The sequence below is a fragment of the Helicoverpa armigera genome, chromosome 20, assembly GCF_030705265.1.
Source record: "Helicoverpa armigera isolate CAAS_96S chromosome 20, ASM3070526v1, whole genome shotgun sequence".
NCBI lineage: Eukaryota > Metazoa > Arthropoda > Insecta > Lepidoptera > Noctuidae > Helicoverpa > Helicoverpa armigera.
The window spans coordinates 9,726,236-9,743,102 of NC_087139.1; the positions used below are offsets into that span (position 1 = coordinate 9,726,236).

The 16,867-nt window shown below is 38.5% G+C and overlaps 1 protein-coding gene across 5 annotated transcripts in view; it reads left to right on the top strand.

Moving 5' to 3' along the window:
• The window catches only part of LOC110379250 (homeobox protein homothorax), a 250,907-nt gene extending 235,143 nt beyond the window's left edge, over window positions 1-15,764 (top strand). For 3 of the 5 annotated variants that reach the window (XM_021338844.3, XM_021338845.3, XM_049848791.2), the window contains 3 exons: window positions 9,346-9,404; window positions 12,898-13,092; window positions 13,770-15,764. In XM_021338844.3, coding sequence (XP_021194519.1) covers window positions 9,346-9,404; window positions 12,898-13,070 — 232 coding nt within the window. In that variant the 3' untranslated portion in view covers window positions 13,071-13,092; window positions 13,770-15,764. The remainder of the gene's footprint in view (window positions 1-9,345; window positions 9,405-12,897; window positions 13,093-13,769) is intronic. The other 2 variants (XM_021338847.3, XM_021338846.3) reach the window with 1 other exon arrangement.
• The last annotated feature ends 1,103 nt before the right edge of the window (window positions 15,765-16,867 follow it).

A 16,867-nucleotide genomic window follows, 5' to 3' on the forward strand; every position in this document is an offset into this window, starting at 1 on the left:
GCCATGAAATGCATGATGGGCGATTTGTTTATTTTGAATCAGTTTTCTGACTTTCATGTGGGTAGTAGAACGAAAATATCGAATGTTTACCGATCGTTTTTTAATAAATGTATTTTTCAATCATTCTGTTACAATTTCGGTTAAAACAAAGTTTTGTTTTTCTCGTCGTCGGAACAAGTTGTTCGATCTATGTGGCATTGGCCATCAATCATTTGGAGGTGTCTTCCATTGGACATACATACATATCCGTTGCCTACGCTTTTGATATTCGGCTGGCTGAAACATGGAACTAGACGGCAGGTCCTCAGTTCTTCTACAAAATAGAGAAGTAATTCCACCAAAATATCACCCAGACATTACCGTAGGACTTGAAGATAAATGAGAATGATCCGTAATTAGAGCAAGTACCAGGGCAGCATACAAGACGGGAGTATTTGGTGCGACCCGCATCGGCCACACGCAATCCATCACTGCACCAAATTAGTTCGCGCGCCGGCCGCAGCGGCCGCACCGGCGCTACTGCCGCACTCATTAGCGGTCGCCTGCGAACCATGCGCTCCTGGTGTTTAATTGTTATCATCATTAAAATATTGACATTATTTTAGTTTTATCGTCACGTTGGATTAATCGGTAATCTATGAAAATTCATGGGAAAACAAACCAGGATGAAACCGCGGAGTAGGGCACATTTTTGGCCAGCAACATAATGAGGTCAGTTTTAAGATGGACGTTAACTAACATACAACCCCCACACCAAATTGCAAACTTTCATTAGCACTCAAATCTTAATACCTGTGTAAATTACAAACAGAAATGAAACCTTCCTGAAACACTGCCAAATTAGTGCATTCTTAACCCCTAAGGATAATAAACTAGAGACTTTTTACTTGACCCAAAACCAAACTTCGTTCCACACTAATTTGGCTTTCAAGTAAATCTTTTCACCCAACTTCACCTGTACCAAATTCAAATTCGGCGCCAGATGTACTCCATAAATAACTGTTCGCACCTCAACCCTTCGCGTTCTGTAATACAAAATAAATTCTGCGCACACGTCACCAATCAGCGCAATATGGCACCGGGTCGGCCTATTATCGCAATTGCATGTTATCCGCGACCCTGTCTTGGGTGCGGCTGCGAAACCCGAGGGTTAGACTTGAGATTTGCGACTGTGTTTGGGTGGCAGGAGAAAGCGTTTATTAAAAGAAACGGTTTTGGCTTAAAAATACATTTCTTACGCCTCTTCTGAGACTATATCAGCGCTTGACAATAGTATACGACATACTGACAAAGTTCCCTACTTCACTTACAAATTATATAAGTCTTCTCTTTCAATGTCGATTTAAAACCATGTCCAATAATGTTTGATCATCCCCCGCTCATCGCTAACCTCTTGGCCACGCAGAGCAAGCGTTTTGACACCATCTGCGACACTTTGAGATATTTACTGCCGATTTATGCCTTGGTGTCTAATTAGTCGCCTGTTAATTGTACCTACTGACTATTAAATTTGGAAACGCGTATATTAATTGAATGACTATAGTTAGATGTCCAGTGTTAAGCACATAGATGTGTAAATGTATCGAAGCAAAACAGAACCAATAGGTACGTGAGTGCAGACGGAGAATATAGCCATTATTCACGTTGTTGCACAAAATCATAAAAGCAGAAAGTCAGTAGAAAGTCAAAACAAAATAAATCGATGGCGCGACACAGTCGAGTCCCCCTCGCAATCGCAGAATAAAAACAAATCCGTGTGCCCCGACAATTAACGCAGTACCATGTGTTACTCATTCCGCGTGATGAGGACCCAGAAACTCGGGGGGTCGGGAGGTCGAACTGGCGATATATTGCGCCCGGTAATTACGCCCAGCGGCTACCAGGCTGCCATAGGATTAAGGAGCTATACGCCTTAAAATGAAGCATTTTCCGCTAACGTAATTTATTAGAGGCGATTTTTGCTTCTCCACTTTATGTAGCCCTGCTAAATTAGTACTAGTGCGATTTATTGTTTTTACTCTTGTTGTTGTTGACTTTTATTTTTATTCGGAAAATGGTTTTGAAATGGACAGCGGAGAAAGTTATACTTCAAGGCTTTTCCGCGACAACTGAAACTTTTCATAATAAAAAATCTGAAAACTGTTTATTACATTTTGATACGTGAACCATTTCAAAATAAAATGAATCACATTTTATAAGAACACATTCACCTTCCTCGTATTGAACGAACCTATACGGAACAGCCATATTTCTTTCAGTCATGACAATAACGCTAATTCACGTCTGATACCGCACATTCTTGGAGCGAAGAGTCCATTACGAAAACAACATAGCCAATATCCTTAACAATCTCTACACGGCTCCTGATCCCCTGGTTATAATATTTACTGGTCACACCTATAATTGCCTGATTTAAGGCAGTTTGTATGCGCCGCCGATGCCGGTGGATTTCATGAAAAATATTTATTGTCCTCCCGGACTCCGTGGATTAGACGTATTTGTACGTGACGCTTGGACCTTTTGTTTTCGACCACTGGTATTTTCTCGCTTATTTTCGTGTTATATTTCAGTTTTAGTTAACTCCTGAAACTTGTAAGTGGAGGCTGCAAAATGTCATGTTGTTCACCGCTCTAATTAAAATAAAATATTTCGCTTCGGTAAAGAAAGAAAGAATATGGAGAAAGAAGTAAAAATCAAACTTAAAGCAATATCTTTCACCTACGTATGATCAATCAATCACCAGGGTAGCATAGCCGCTCCGGATATCTCAGACATCAAAACGCGATCCGTCCGTCGGCCGGTATCCGCACTGGATTTGTCGGATTCCGTCAGCATTTGTTGCGGAATCCAAGTATTATTCACCCTTTTGAGTGTACCTATCGTCTCCAAATGTTTAGTTAAGCTTACACGGATCCTCTTTGTAGTGCAAACATCTAAACAAACTTCCCAGTTTAGGGTTAATATTTGATCGTTTCAGCCAAACGTATTTTTGCAAAGTTGTTTTAAATTCCCGACTGGCAAATAATGAAAAAGCAATTTGGCAAGTAAATAAATAATTAGCCGGGGCTCGTGCGTACCGCGCAAGTTTGTATTTTGAACCAATTACTTGGGCAATATGTTATACGTCTGCTGAATAAGTAATCTGATCGCGAGTGGGACCCGATGCGCGCACTGCATTCCCAAATTAACTGTCACTATGAATTTTGTACGAACGTTCGGATATTCTTCCGATTGCTTTGTGATTCGATTAGTTTTTGCGATAATTGTTGTGTAATTACCGTTTCGGCACGCACCCATAATGGTTTAATACACCAGTGATAGTGAGCCAGTTCCAAAATATATGTATTGTGTGCACTGTATCGATTGTTACTCGAATTTTAATTAACAGCCATGTCAATCCGCGCAGTTGTGTAAGAGAAGAGAATTGTTACATCACATTATGCGTTTGGCATATTCCATGTATTTCATGAAACATTAAAATAATAATAAATTAACCCTTAAACGAAAACATACGAAATTGACGTAGAACATGAGCGCGGGGGTGGCACTATCCCTTGCAAGGGTCCCAGTAATTACTTGAGCGAAGCATGGCCGCGCGTCCGATGCGTCTAATGTGTTGTTAATATCAAGATTAGTTCATTAACTCTTCATCCGCCGACCCGGGGTCCATAGCACCCCCTGTCCGTCGGGAGAGGGGCCCCGGCGCAAAAACGGCAAATTTTACGACTCTTAAGAGGGTATCTGTTAAATCGCGCTTTGTATTAATTTTGACGGCGGCTGTTACTGTTATTTTGATGTTTTAGCTGCAATTAACTATGAGGTTTTAAGATTACATTGCCCAACCTTTGTTTCCTTTTGTAATATTGTAATTGTGAGTAGCAGAAATTACAGATTTTCAAGTTTGATTAGCAAACCTAACGCATTTAAGTCGTAATACGTTGGATTATTATTTAAAAAGAAGATGGTCATCTAAAAATAAATAATAGTACACGTTATACAAGAGCCATTAAATCCAAAAAATCATTATGATTCTGGGCTATACTAAAAAAACACGTTCAAAATACATTGTTTTCGACATCATAAAAGCGATAAATCACAAAATTCATGATATACGGAACATAGTTCAACAATAGACCAACACACATTTGACATTACCAAATTTGCATTTGTATGTGTGTTTATTTTATTTGTGACAACGGTCGGCCCGATACCAGGGGCGCATAAATCATAAGCGATCTGGATTTGTTCGGAAGGGTTGGCGATACAATTGTTTGATGCACATTATTGCACATGCGCTTGATATATCTGTTTGGTATGCAAATGCGACTAATTGTAATAAGATTTGGTACATTACCGCGTCATCTGATACTCGGGAGGGGAGCACTGTTTTTATTTTATTAGGTGATGCTTTTATGGTGATTCTGTTGGTGTTAAAATTGTCTGCTTGTGGTGTTTTGTGACTGCAATTTGCATCTTTCACAAATATTTTCATATTGTGATAATTTTGGGAAACCATGACAAATATGGTGTACAAAAACCTAATAGCTTTTCATACTTATCTTGATACCCCTAACATCACACAAAAATAACAAACAGCACATACATAATACATAATTATAATTAGTAGAAAAACACATTCGGTCGAGAGAATAACATTACGTAACGATAATAGGGGCGGACCACTCGATCTCATGATGTCCTGGTAGCAACTTATTATTGCAATTGCTAGATTTCCCCGGCTTTTCCCTAAATAGGGAAAGTTAAAAAGGTGATTTGATCCGGCAAGCACGTCCGACGCCACGAGGGTAGAAAATAGGGATGGAAGTCTTACAGCGTACCTACAGAGTATAAAATTTAATTTCGACTTCCAAGTTTTTGGATTTTAATTACCTGAAAGCGAATTAAATAATGAGTATGCGGGGTTGAGTGGAATTCCTTCAGTGAGCGCTGAGAATTCGCATTTCGCGAGAACTCGGGGGGGTGGTGTAATTTATAATAATAATAATAAACTTCTTTATTCAGATAACTGAGATCCATACATTAGGTACATAATACAATTAATATATAATAGTAAGCAGGGACTTAGTCCTCTGCACTAATTTCCACATTAGTGGGCAGTCGTGTCTATTAGCTATAGCACTCAAGATGCTGTGGCGACTTCCACGCAACCGACTGATGAATGATGCGGTCTTTTTACGCCATATAGCTGCAAAGCCATCTGTGTGCGCAACAGCAAACATTGCTGATGCGCTACAGAAACGTGGAAGCCGCAACAGCGCCCTGAACGCGTTATTAAATTGGACCCGCAGAGCATTGTATGTTCTCTGAGTATAGTTAGCCCACAGAGCTCCCGTGTACAGTGATGTACAATACGCTTTAAATAATGTAATTTTAACTGCGTCTGTACAACGGGAGAATCTGCGTGCCAACATATTCGCCCGAACTGACAATGATCTGCGTTCCCTCTCCATATCGACATCATCTTTCAAGTCATCGGTGACCCAATGTCCAAGGTATTTAAATTGGTACACTCTAGATAACGCTTCACCGTTCAGGTGAAGTGGCTGTACTGGTGGACTTTTGGGACCCGATTTAAAAACCATGTAAACAGTCTTTTTCACATTATATATAAGTCCGTGTGAAGCCACAAAAGACTCACAAGCTGCGAGCAACTTCCGGAGAGCTCCGATTGAGGGGGCCAGCAGCACCATGTCGTCCGCATAGCTGAAGTTGTTACAACAAACACCATCAACATAGCAGCCGACATGCATGCCGCTGAGCTCCTCAACCAGGGCGTTTACGTACAGGTTGAAGAGTAGGGGTGAGCTCAAACCCCCCTGCCGCACCCCACACTCCAACCTGCTCGCATCCGAAAGTTCACCCGCCCACTTCACACGATTCTCTTGATTGAGATACCAGTACCTCAGGATTGATGCCAACTCTGGTGGCACTCCAGAACTTGCTAACTTCTGCCACAAAACATCGTATGACACTAAGTCAAATGCTTTACTCAGGTCCAGGAAACAGGCATAGACGGGAGTTCGTCTATCCGTATAATACTTGACAGTGTGTTTCAAGCTAAATATCGCTGTCTCTGTGGACAACCCAGCTCGAAACCCGAACTGAGCGTCGTGCAGTTGTATGTACTTAGAAAAATAAGAGTTAAGCACACTGTCAAGTACCTTGGCAACGATAGTCGCTAAAGAAATTGGCCTGTAATTGGTCTTATCTGCCATGTCTCCTGTCCTGTTCTTAGCTATTGGTACCACCAGCGTTTGCATCAATCCGTGGGGAAGGTATCCGTGACTTATGCACATGTTAAACAACATGGCAAGCACTCGAGGTAGATGGTCGCCAGCGTGTCTCAAGTGTTCGACACTGAGTCCATCATGACCGGGGGATTTACCTCCTGTCATCTTCTTTATAGCAATTTTGACATCTTTTGCAAGCACCATTGTTGTAATATCAGTATGACAGACGACACTATCCCGACATGGCGGACCCAGCGGAGACTTAATGGAATAATAGTCTTTAAATAAATTGGCTATTTCTTTGGGACTAGAGACTCCATCGATACTTACAGGAATACTAGGCTTAGTGTTGCTATTATTCGTACATTTCCAAAAATTTTTAAAATCGGACTTTGAATGGTGCTTAGCTAAAATATCCATCTTGATTTGTTCCTGGTGGTTCTGACACCACTTTAATTTACTTTTAAATTCTTTACGTGCCTGTGTCATTTCAGTAAACGTATCCGAGTTACTTGCTTTACCACTAGATGCCCATATGTTGAACTTTAGCCTAGCATTCCTGTAAGCCTCGCTCACATGTTTATTCCAACCAGCCAGCAGCTTTTTACGTCTACCCTTATTTGTTACGTAAGAGAAACGTGCAGCGTCACATAAAATATTTACTACATTTATATACATTCTATCTATAATTTGCTTATGACTATATAAATTACAATGTTTACCACTACAAGATTGAAACTCTATCGGGAAATCTACATATTTTAACTTAGCATTACATATATTTTTAAATTTATTAATTTGAGATCCATTTCTATTACCCCAGTGTACTTTATTACATGGTGATGTTTTTAATTGAGTTTTATGCAATACTATATTTAAATTACACTTAATAACTAGTGGGTAGTGATCAGACCAATATATGTCATGTTTCACATATATATCTGTAATACAGATAGCAGCTGCCTGAGTAACAATACAGTGGTCTAACCACCTTTTACTATTATGTGCTTCACTAATGAAAGTAAAAGTACCTTGCAAATTGTGATGATTTAGATCCGCACAAATCCACCTTTGCTCGCGTGAAAAGCTTAGGAGCTCATCACAAAAACGTTCACCGGGATGTGCGTTAAAATCCCCCAATACAAATACTGACTCTACATTGCTGTCCTGTATGATTGCACTAATTGCGCCTAAACAGTCCGTAAACTCGGGTAAGTTCTCACTGCAGTCGACGGGCATATATACACTTAACACTAACACAGATCGATCATTTAACGAAATACGGATTGCTGCGATTCGCGGATTTACACAGGGTATCACTGACACATTCTGAAACACTGACTTGCGCCACAACAACGCCACCCCGCCGTACGGCCTGCCTCTCACGATGCCAGCTGTTGTGTCTACCGCCGATGTACCGGTACTGCCAAAGTCCACGTGAATAGTATCAAGAAAAGGTAGATCATGTGGCATAAGCCACGTTTCTTGTAGGGCTATGATATCAGCGAAGTCGCACAGTTCCTTGATTCCATCAACTGATCGTTTTACATTTTTGCAATTGAACGATATGAAATTCGTGTCGTGTATATCCATAATCAAATATTAAATCTGTTCTCCGTTCTGCACGATAGGTCTATAAGGTCTGAATCGCCGACAGATGACACCGTCGGGCCAGATTTCATTATTTAAAAATTTATCCTTACTTGATTTGGAATTACAATATCACGTAAGATTACATTTACCAGGACTTTGGGAAAGTTATTTGGCGGAGAACAATTCTGTTGCTAATAAATTTTTAGTTCAACAAAAGATCTTTTGCTGGTACGAAGTATTGGACGAGGTATTTCTCAAAAGAGGTGGCAAAATCAAAATATATATTTTCGAGCATGAATTACAAACATAATACTGGTACTATCTTTCAGTTTCTAAGCTAAGAAGTCACATAAAACATTAGGCTACTTTCATTTTGTCACTGGCGACGTAAAAATCGGTATTGTGGGTCTTAAGCCGTGGGGGTGCGCACGACCCCACCCCGAATTAAGCGTTAATTAGGGAAAAACGGTATTTATTACCCCCAGGTAATAGCTCACTCTGCCACCTGCTGTTTATGTAACTAAACACAGGAAAAACTTTATTTTCTCGCCTGTTACATTTATTCCTTTAATCGTCTCGGAAATTGGTTCTCCTAGAGATTTATGCATTTAAATAGCCAGATACTCCGAACTATTTAAAAAATAATGTATGATAAAATTGGAACACAAACATGCAATAAAATTAAATAATTATGTGTAGGTCTGCGGTTTCAGTAGTTATAATGAAGCTACAAAATTCATAATAACATAAGCTAGTTTGCAAACATTTAAATTACAAACACGAACTGAAATTTCCACAAAAGTTTTATCGGTCACCCCCCCTTGTCCAGGGTAAATCCCAAAATCGTAATCCCGAGGTACTAGGGCGACATAGCTTATCGCCGGTGGCCGGAGCCGACGCCAAATGAAGGCATTAGTTTTCATAAAGCCGGCCGAGATAGCCCCCGGTCACTCCCTTCTGAGGGATGCTCTCCTACTACCTAGCTTGATATATTATCCAATGATATTTGAAACCTTTTGATAAGCGAATCTAAAGTTATTTCAGTAGTGGGTACAGTTTCCAGATAAAACTCGTATATCTTATCTATTTGGAATTTATCCCAAATTTTCGTACAATTCCATGGAACAACCCTTATTTTCGTAAAGAAAAACTTGTAACCTATTCACTCCAATTTTCTCCTTGTTGACGGCATAAATTAAATGACGAACTGTGATAACAGATGGTCAATATGTTTACATCTTCACAAGCCATGCTACCCTGGTACTAATATATGCTCGACTTGCAAAACACAGGATCGGCAGAATCTGACATAATTCATTATTGCTCACTTGTTTTTCCCGCCTGTTTGTGCAAGAACTTTTGTACAAACGGAAAACTAAGATTATGCTGATAATATTGAACAGTGTAATTTATTAACAGAATTATAAATCTTCCTGTATTATTTTCAGTATTTATAAGATTCTCAAACTATATGAAATAATTTGTATGTGTTTTGTTTCAGGTTTATCAACGCGAGACGTAGGATAGTGCAGCCAATGATAGACCAGTCAAATAGAGCAGGTAACATTTTTCTTATACAGCTGTGATTTTTATTTGAATATTTGTTTCGTGAAGATTTTCTTTGCAAGAATAACAATCCATTTACGAGAAAAAATAACTTAATCTCAAGTAAACAAACATAAAAATCCTTAAAGTAAAATGAGTATAAGTATTTTTAAAAGCGATGGTATAAGTTTCTTCAAGTAATGACGCCCTAGTTAGATAGATCATCTACTCAATACAGCACCCTTTTCTTTCTAATAACTAGTTTAAAAAAGGGAACAACTTCAAACGGCAATACCATTCGATATCCAAAATTCAAGACGCCATTACCGGGACATTAACGCGTTGTGACCGCATCACGTATCGGCTCGGACGTTTCAAATTCTCCTAGCACGCCCCGAAACGACTTTGAAGTCTAAAATCGAGTTTGCTGACCACAAAGTACGGAGTGGTTCATACAGTATGCAGGCCGTCGCATGCGGCCAGTAACGCCGCCGTCCCATGAGGATGTTCTAGCTTTTAGCGCTGACCGCCCGTGGAATTATGACTGCCTGGTACCGTCCCAGCTGCGTTTAGAAAGTAGATTAGAGATAGAATTACTTTACTCTGAGTAAAATAGAGTGTATTGTTTTTGATACCGATAGTTTGAGAGTGTACCGTAATGTGAGCAGATGCCTTTTTGAGAAAATCTATGTCACCATCTGTTTAACTGCTTTGTTTTGTCTCGAGCATTATTGGTAAACCTAATTTCAAATGATTTGACCAAGCTATAAAATTAAAGTAGACACTTTAGTTTCAAGAAAAAGAATATTAAAACGCTTGCGAATCACAAACCAAAATATCCGTCGATAAAACCTTTTTTTGCCATCCCGTCGACAATATGGAATAGAATTACAAACGACCAATTCTATTTTTACTTTGTAATTGTAGCACAGTCCATAAAACGTTCCCGGGTCCCCCGTACGTAGCCAACAAAAATTCCGTTCGGGGGAAAAAAAGGACGTCGCAGAAAAAGGGCTTACTCCTGCGAACGCAAGAAGGGTAAAAAAGAATAATGTCCGAATTCGTTGACCCGTCCCGAGCTATCCATCACTCGCCCCTCCGTCGACTATCGGCGATGTATGCTACCCTGGTACCTTTATCTAGATGTGTGGATGTTGCCCCCCTTTTTCTATTTCAAGATTAGAAAGAAACAGGCATTTTCTTCATTTCTTGTTAATTTTGTTCCGGAAAAGTTTGGTAATTAGTAACTTACATTTTTACATTAACAATTACATTGTTTTCGGAACTACGTATGCGTAACAATGAAAACTTATAAAAAGATGACCGACTCAAAAGATAAGTGTCAATTTCCCTTGAATTTTCTAACAAATCGCTATATCTGTCTATCCTATTGTGAGAATGCATTCGTTTTACAAAATGGTATCGCATTAAAGTTAGCAGGCTGTCAGCACTCAAATATCGCAACACCAAACACCGGGAGTACATAAACCGGGCACATCTCGCGAGCCAAACGGGCGGATGTGGCCGCCCGGCCAAGTTTGCCGACGACGGAAAATGGAAAAACCGGAGGGGTGGAAGGATAGATGGAAAATTGTTTTGGCAATGGACTAAAGAAAATGGCCACCGCATTTCCTGCGGTCAAGCCAAAAGGCGCTTTTCCAATCACTATATTATTTGTCGTGCGGCCTCCCTGCGTTTATGTATTCCTAGTGCGTGCGATATGTTCCCCGTGTTTCGTTTGCCAACCTCCTAGAGGTATTTGCAGCGATTCGCTCGGGTTATTTTCAGCTATTAAGTTTTTGCTGTCCAAAAATAGTGTTTTCAGCGCGTAAATAATCTTATAATATCAGTACGGATTTCCAATGATGTCCATACAAATCAGTAATGATATTGGAGTGACGCAAGGTGTCGTCCATTAGGGCGGGAACACAGCCGCTGCCGGTCTATCTCAGTAGTTCACGTGTATACACGCCATGTCGCTGCGCTAATGAATTTATTATAAGCGCATAAATTGCCCTCTGATGCGACCCATTACGGCGCCTGACTGTAAATTACAATTCGTTGGAGCACCGAACGATCGTTTATTGGGCATTCGCCGAGGATTAAAATCCGTTCTCTCGTCACCGATGCATTTATTAAAAGCGAAATTAATATTCATATTTTTGAAAACTAGCGGCTCGCTTTGTTAGCTCGCCGATCATGGGAATGATTAACAGTTGAAGCGGTAATTAGACCTTGTCAGTGGCCGAACAATGATTGCGTTCACAACGTACCTGGAAATAATTTAAAAAATGTAATGTAGGTACTGATTAACAAAATTAATTTTGAATACAAAACCAATAAACGGTGTACCCGAATATAGTATGACTGAACATTTAAATAAAATTCGTCTCTATACAGCAAATTGAAGCAGTCTTAGACTGACGTCGCCAAGATGACTTCCTACTAAATCATAGTATCCTGGTAGTTGTGCCCCTGTGCGCCCGTTATTGCTTCCTGCGGCCCTGGTAGGAGACACGCGTCACTGGACCGACTCAATCACCCACTTTTGCATTGTTTGCGAAAAAAGCAATAAAAATCATCCCGAATAACGTTTCGCGATCAAAATAAAATAGGAGGAAAGTCGTTATTGTTTTTGACTAAGAAATGTCATTTATTGTAGTGTTTTTGCTCTACCAGCTAATGCAATAAGGCTTTGTTGCAGATGAAGATTAAAACTTAATTTCCCAAAAAATAACAGTAGAATCAATTATTTGCCAACTTATAATAAATTAAAATATTCTTCTTGTTAAAATCATAAAATTGTTGGAAAAATATTAAAACAAGAAAAATACATGCAAACGAAAATGTCTTCATTTCTACATTGCCCTCACATTCAAAACTACTCCACCCAGCCATTGTAAGAAACGCAACAGCAAAACTCAAGAAATCCGTTCAATTTTACCACAAAACTGTTATGGCTTCCGCTCGCGATATATCCATGGGATTATCAATCGCGTTGTAATGGTGTTCGTCCATTATAGACGTCGATTTCCGACATCCTCATGGGGTCTTTATGATGGTACGCACCATTGCACCTTGAGAGCAAGGGACAACTACACCGCTAATGTATAAAACTACGCCTATAGTTTTTCGCTTATTTCTACTTCACAATGCAAAAATGGAGGAAATATTCTTTCTGATTTTAATGATTTTTGTGTCTGATATTATATGCGAAAATCCGTTTTTTTGCTCCGCTTTCACGCAAAAACTACTTAATCGATCTTCATGAAACTTTGTACACATATTTGTGGTGGTACTAGAATGATCAAAGGATACTTTTTATCAACACACCATGCGGGCGAAGCCGCGACCGGAAGCTAGTTTACTTCTAAATCTTGCAAAGAAAATCTTATATTTATAAAAAAATGTGCTAAGCGAAAACTGTATTTTTTTCTATTTGTACTTTGTCATAATTTTCAACAATAACCAGCTAAAGCTGAACCAGCCAGCCTAATTAACCGGGCAGTGTTCTATCCTTCAGTATTCCCGCATGCGGGGCCGAGCGGGGCCTACAGTCCGGAGGCGACCATGGGCTACATGATGGACGGGCAGCAGATGATGCATAGGCCGCCCACGGACCCGGCCTTCCACCAGGGGTACGCGCACTACCCAGCCGAATATTACGGCCACCATCTCTAATGCAACCTGCATTCTTGTACATGTGAGTATCTCTTTTGATTTATGCTACCCTAGTAGTTGAAGAAGACTAATGAGGAAAAGTCATTAATAAAAATATATGTAAGTTTTTTAAAACATATAAAATAAGTGATTAGTGATTAGGTAAATACAGATATATTGCAAAACAAAACAAATCTTGTCGCAACATTTTAGACTTTGTTGAGACCACTTACTTGCATCATAATCAATGTGTTGGTCAAAAGCAGTAGAATTATGTTAGCATTATCTAAATGTCTAATGGTGCTATAATATACTAGAAACTTAAAGATTGCCAAAGATCCTAATTTGAATGAGACAACTCGACCGATTCCCACGAATTTCCTAGATTACCTACAAATGCACAATGAATGCAAAATGCATTCATCTTGTTGCACACACAGTTTATGATTACGATAATTGTAAATGTCATTTAAGTATTTCGGTATTAAAGTTCATCTGACCTTTATATGAATAGTGTCAAATATTTTTATGCATTTTAAATTGTAATTGACCCATTCGTAATTCCAACTCAGCTCAAATATTTCAAAGAAAGTCGTTGATACCTGACAGAATCATAATTACGCTGTTACGGCTTTCGAATAAAATGCATAATTAATGTGTAATATATTCAGTTGTAAATAAGGTAAGGAAACGTCAATATATTTGTGTTTTTATTTCCAGATATGAATAACGTTGACATCGGCCGGGCCTAGCGCCGCCCGCGCCCCGTGCCCGCTCGCGCCGCGCTCGGCACCGCCGCGCGGGCCTCGACGCCTCACCTGACTCCGGCACGTGATATATACAGGAGAACGATGCTACATGTACATAAAACTCTAAAATAAAAAACGCGACATTTTTGTAATATTTGAAACAGTATACGATCTCCTAAAATTAAGTTTTGAAGTCAACTTTAATGGTTAAAGTAAAAATGTAAATGTTAAACGCGAAGTGACATGGACGCTGAAACATAACGGTGCAATCACCTATTATAAATAACGGTTTTATCACTCGGAACAATAGGAGCAAAGTTGATGAATGTAACAATAATGTGGTTTCATAGTTATCGTATAAATATTTATAGCTAATTGTGTATTGTTATTACGTAAATATAAATAAATAATTGAATAGTTGTGTAAGTTGTAACTATCACAGTACTTGGGTCGCTGTCGACAGAGTGGTAATAGATATGGGACTTTCTTTTTGTAAAGGAGTTGTATTAATAGGTTTTAGGTTTTTCGAAGCAACGTTTGTTTGTTACTGAGGAGCGGCGCGGACAGGCCGCGCGGACGCGCGTGCGGGCGACGCGTGCGGGCCACTGACGTCGGCGGCCGCGCCCTGTGCGCCGCTCCTTATTATTTTCAAATGTATAACTGTAAATTGCGTTTACGTGTTGCGTCTGTTACCTACCAACTAATTTATTAAATGTAATTATCAAGCTCAAATTGTACATCTATAACGAATGTCAATTTCTTGAAAATTAATTGTCCGCGTTTAATTTACAGAAAACATTTTGAATACATATCTTTGAATTATATATTTATTGTAATGATATTGTATATCGAATATCGTTTCTCACCTTGCCTTGGTGTTCGATAATGTAGCACAATTTGTAACCGATGTATACGAATCACAAAATGATATTTTACAATGTTAAAAAAATGAGATTTTTAGGTCTATTTTTTGTCTTGTGGATGATACCTGATATTGATTGCCTTCTATGTTACCAGGAGACCATACACTTAAAGATATGCAGATTAAAAGAATAAGTTGAAAAAGTATAGAGGCCGTGTTCGGCGCGAGGGACGCTCGCTTATTTATACTTTAATCTGCGGATCTTTCACACATATAATATTTATAATTGTGTGATTTTCATGACTGATGAGAATCTGTGAGCTTCTCCTAGATTACAATTTACTCCGTGGTGTTAAAATTAACTTTTTGCGTAAATGTAATGGAATTCTAAAGTATAGTGATTGGAGTCACCACGGGACGGCTTTACTGTGAGTGTTAATTTATAGAATAAACGATGTTTGTCATGAACGGTGATGACGATCACCTCAGTAGATGATAAACATCAAACAATTAGCAACTGTAAAAAAAAACTAAAAATAAATATCAAACAATGTATACGATGGAATATTACCGCTCACAGTACAGTACTAGTTTACAATGTTTTCCAAAAATATTTCACGTGAACCATTTTATAGTAATGCGTCGCATTACGGCCTTATGTCATGTATACGAACGGGAGATATAAAATGTCATCATGGTCCTAGCTGCGATAAACTTTGATAGCAGACTAAGTTATCCGAGAACAAGCTTTATTCTAGCCTAATTAAGACCACCATATTGTCTTTTAACTTGCAACACGACTGTATATGACGTATATATAAATATAATGTAATAAAGCACACTATGTTTTCTTTCCTCATATTCTTTCTCTTACCTGTTAGCGAAATAATAAGATTTTATTCATTCGTTTAGAAATACGAATTTTAACAATGGAATAGTAAGGGTTTCCGAACGTCGCTCCAGTCGTGTCGCAACTTAGCGTCTCATTTTAGAAAGAAGTTTGTTAACTTTTGTAAATATTAATCATTAAATATTATACATACGTCATTTTTACTTTGTATAAATACAGTTTTTCCCCAATGAAGTCTCAGTATTAAATAAATTGGAAAGAAAAAGATTTTTTTCTCTTGCAACACCGGACTTTGTTGATACACAAATATTATTGTTATTTGCATTGCGTGTAATATATTTTTATTAAGAGGAAAATCTTAAATAGTAGTTGTTAGGTATTAATGTATTAATTGAAGAATTTTATTTTGATTTTTCTCTTTATTATATATGTATATGTACATTATATATAATGATTTGAAAGTCATCAAGTTATTGTAAATATAGCTACTAAAAATGGTGAAAATGCACGTCTGTCAGCGTTACGATTTCAATTCGATGGAAAAAGTTAATTATATATTTGTATTGTATAATTTCGGCGAAGTACATATAATAAATGGAAAGTAAACAATGAATAGTAACAGGTTTATATAAATGGAGTAACAGCCACGCTGACGGCGATGTGGAGGATATCTGACGAAACTGTGTCGGCATTATGAATGCTACGAATTGTGTAAAAAATATTAAAACCTAAAAAAAATATCTTGTTTCATTTTTTCATGACCTCTGTGCGGTCTGACCTAAACTAGGATACCCTTTATCTATTCTACTAATTACTGATTGCTTTGAGCAACTCTTGAATCGATCTTTGCTATTAATGAACACTGGTACACACATTTTATTTAATACTCTTTCTACTTATACAAGTATTACATTTTAATAACTTTAGAATTCAAACCAGTAGGTTAAGTTTTGTACTAACAAACCAGTCAGAACACTATTTTTAACTATCATAATTCAAATACAAGTACCAAACTGTTACAAAGAAAAAAATACATACACATACAAAAGTTTGTCACCTCGCATGAATCGGCGAACCTGTCAATATACCTCTATATACCGAGGTACAGTCGACGACAGCGGTGTCAAGTGACTATAGTTTGCAAACTTTTGTAATGTATGCCAAGTATTGCCGAGAAAAACGTTCCGTTTGTCGTGTGAGAACGGGACACCATTGGCTTTGAGTGTTTGTAGGTGTGTTGTGAATTGGGGTAAAGCTGTCATGGAAAATAGTTTTGAAATGATGACGATTGTAATTACAGCTATTGTTTGATTAGGTACATTAAACAAATTTCTTGAAGTGAGAGGAAAAGAGAAGA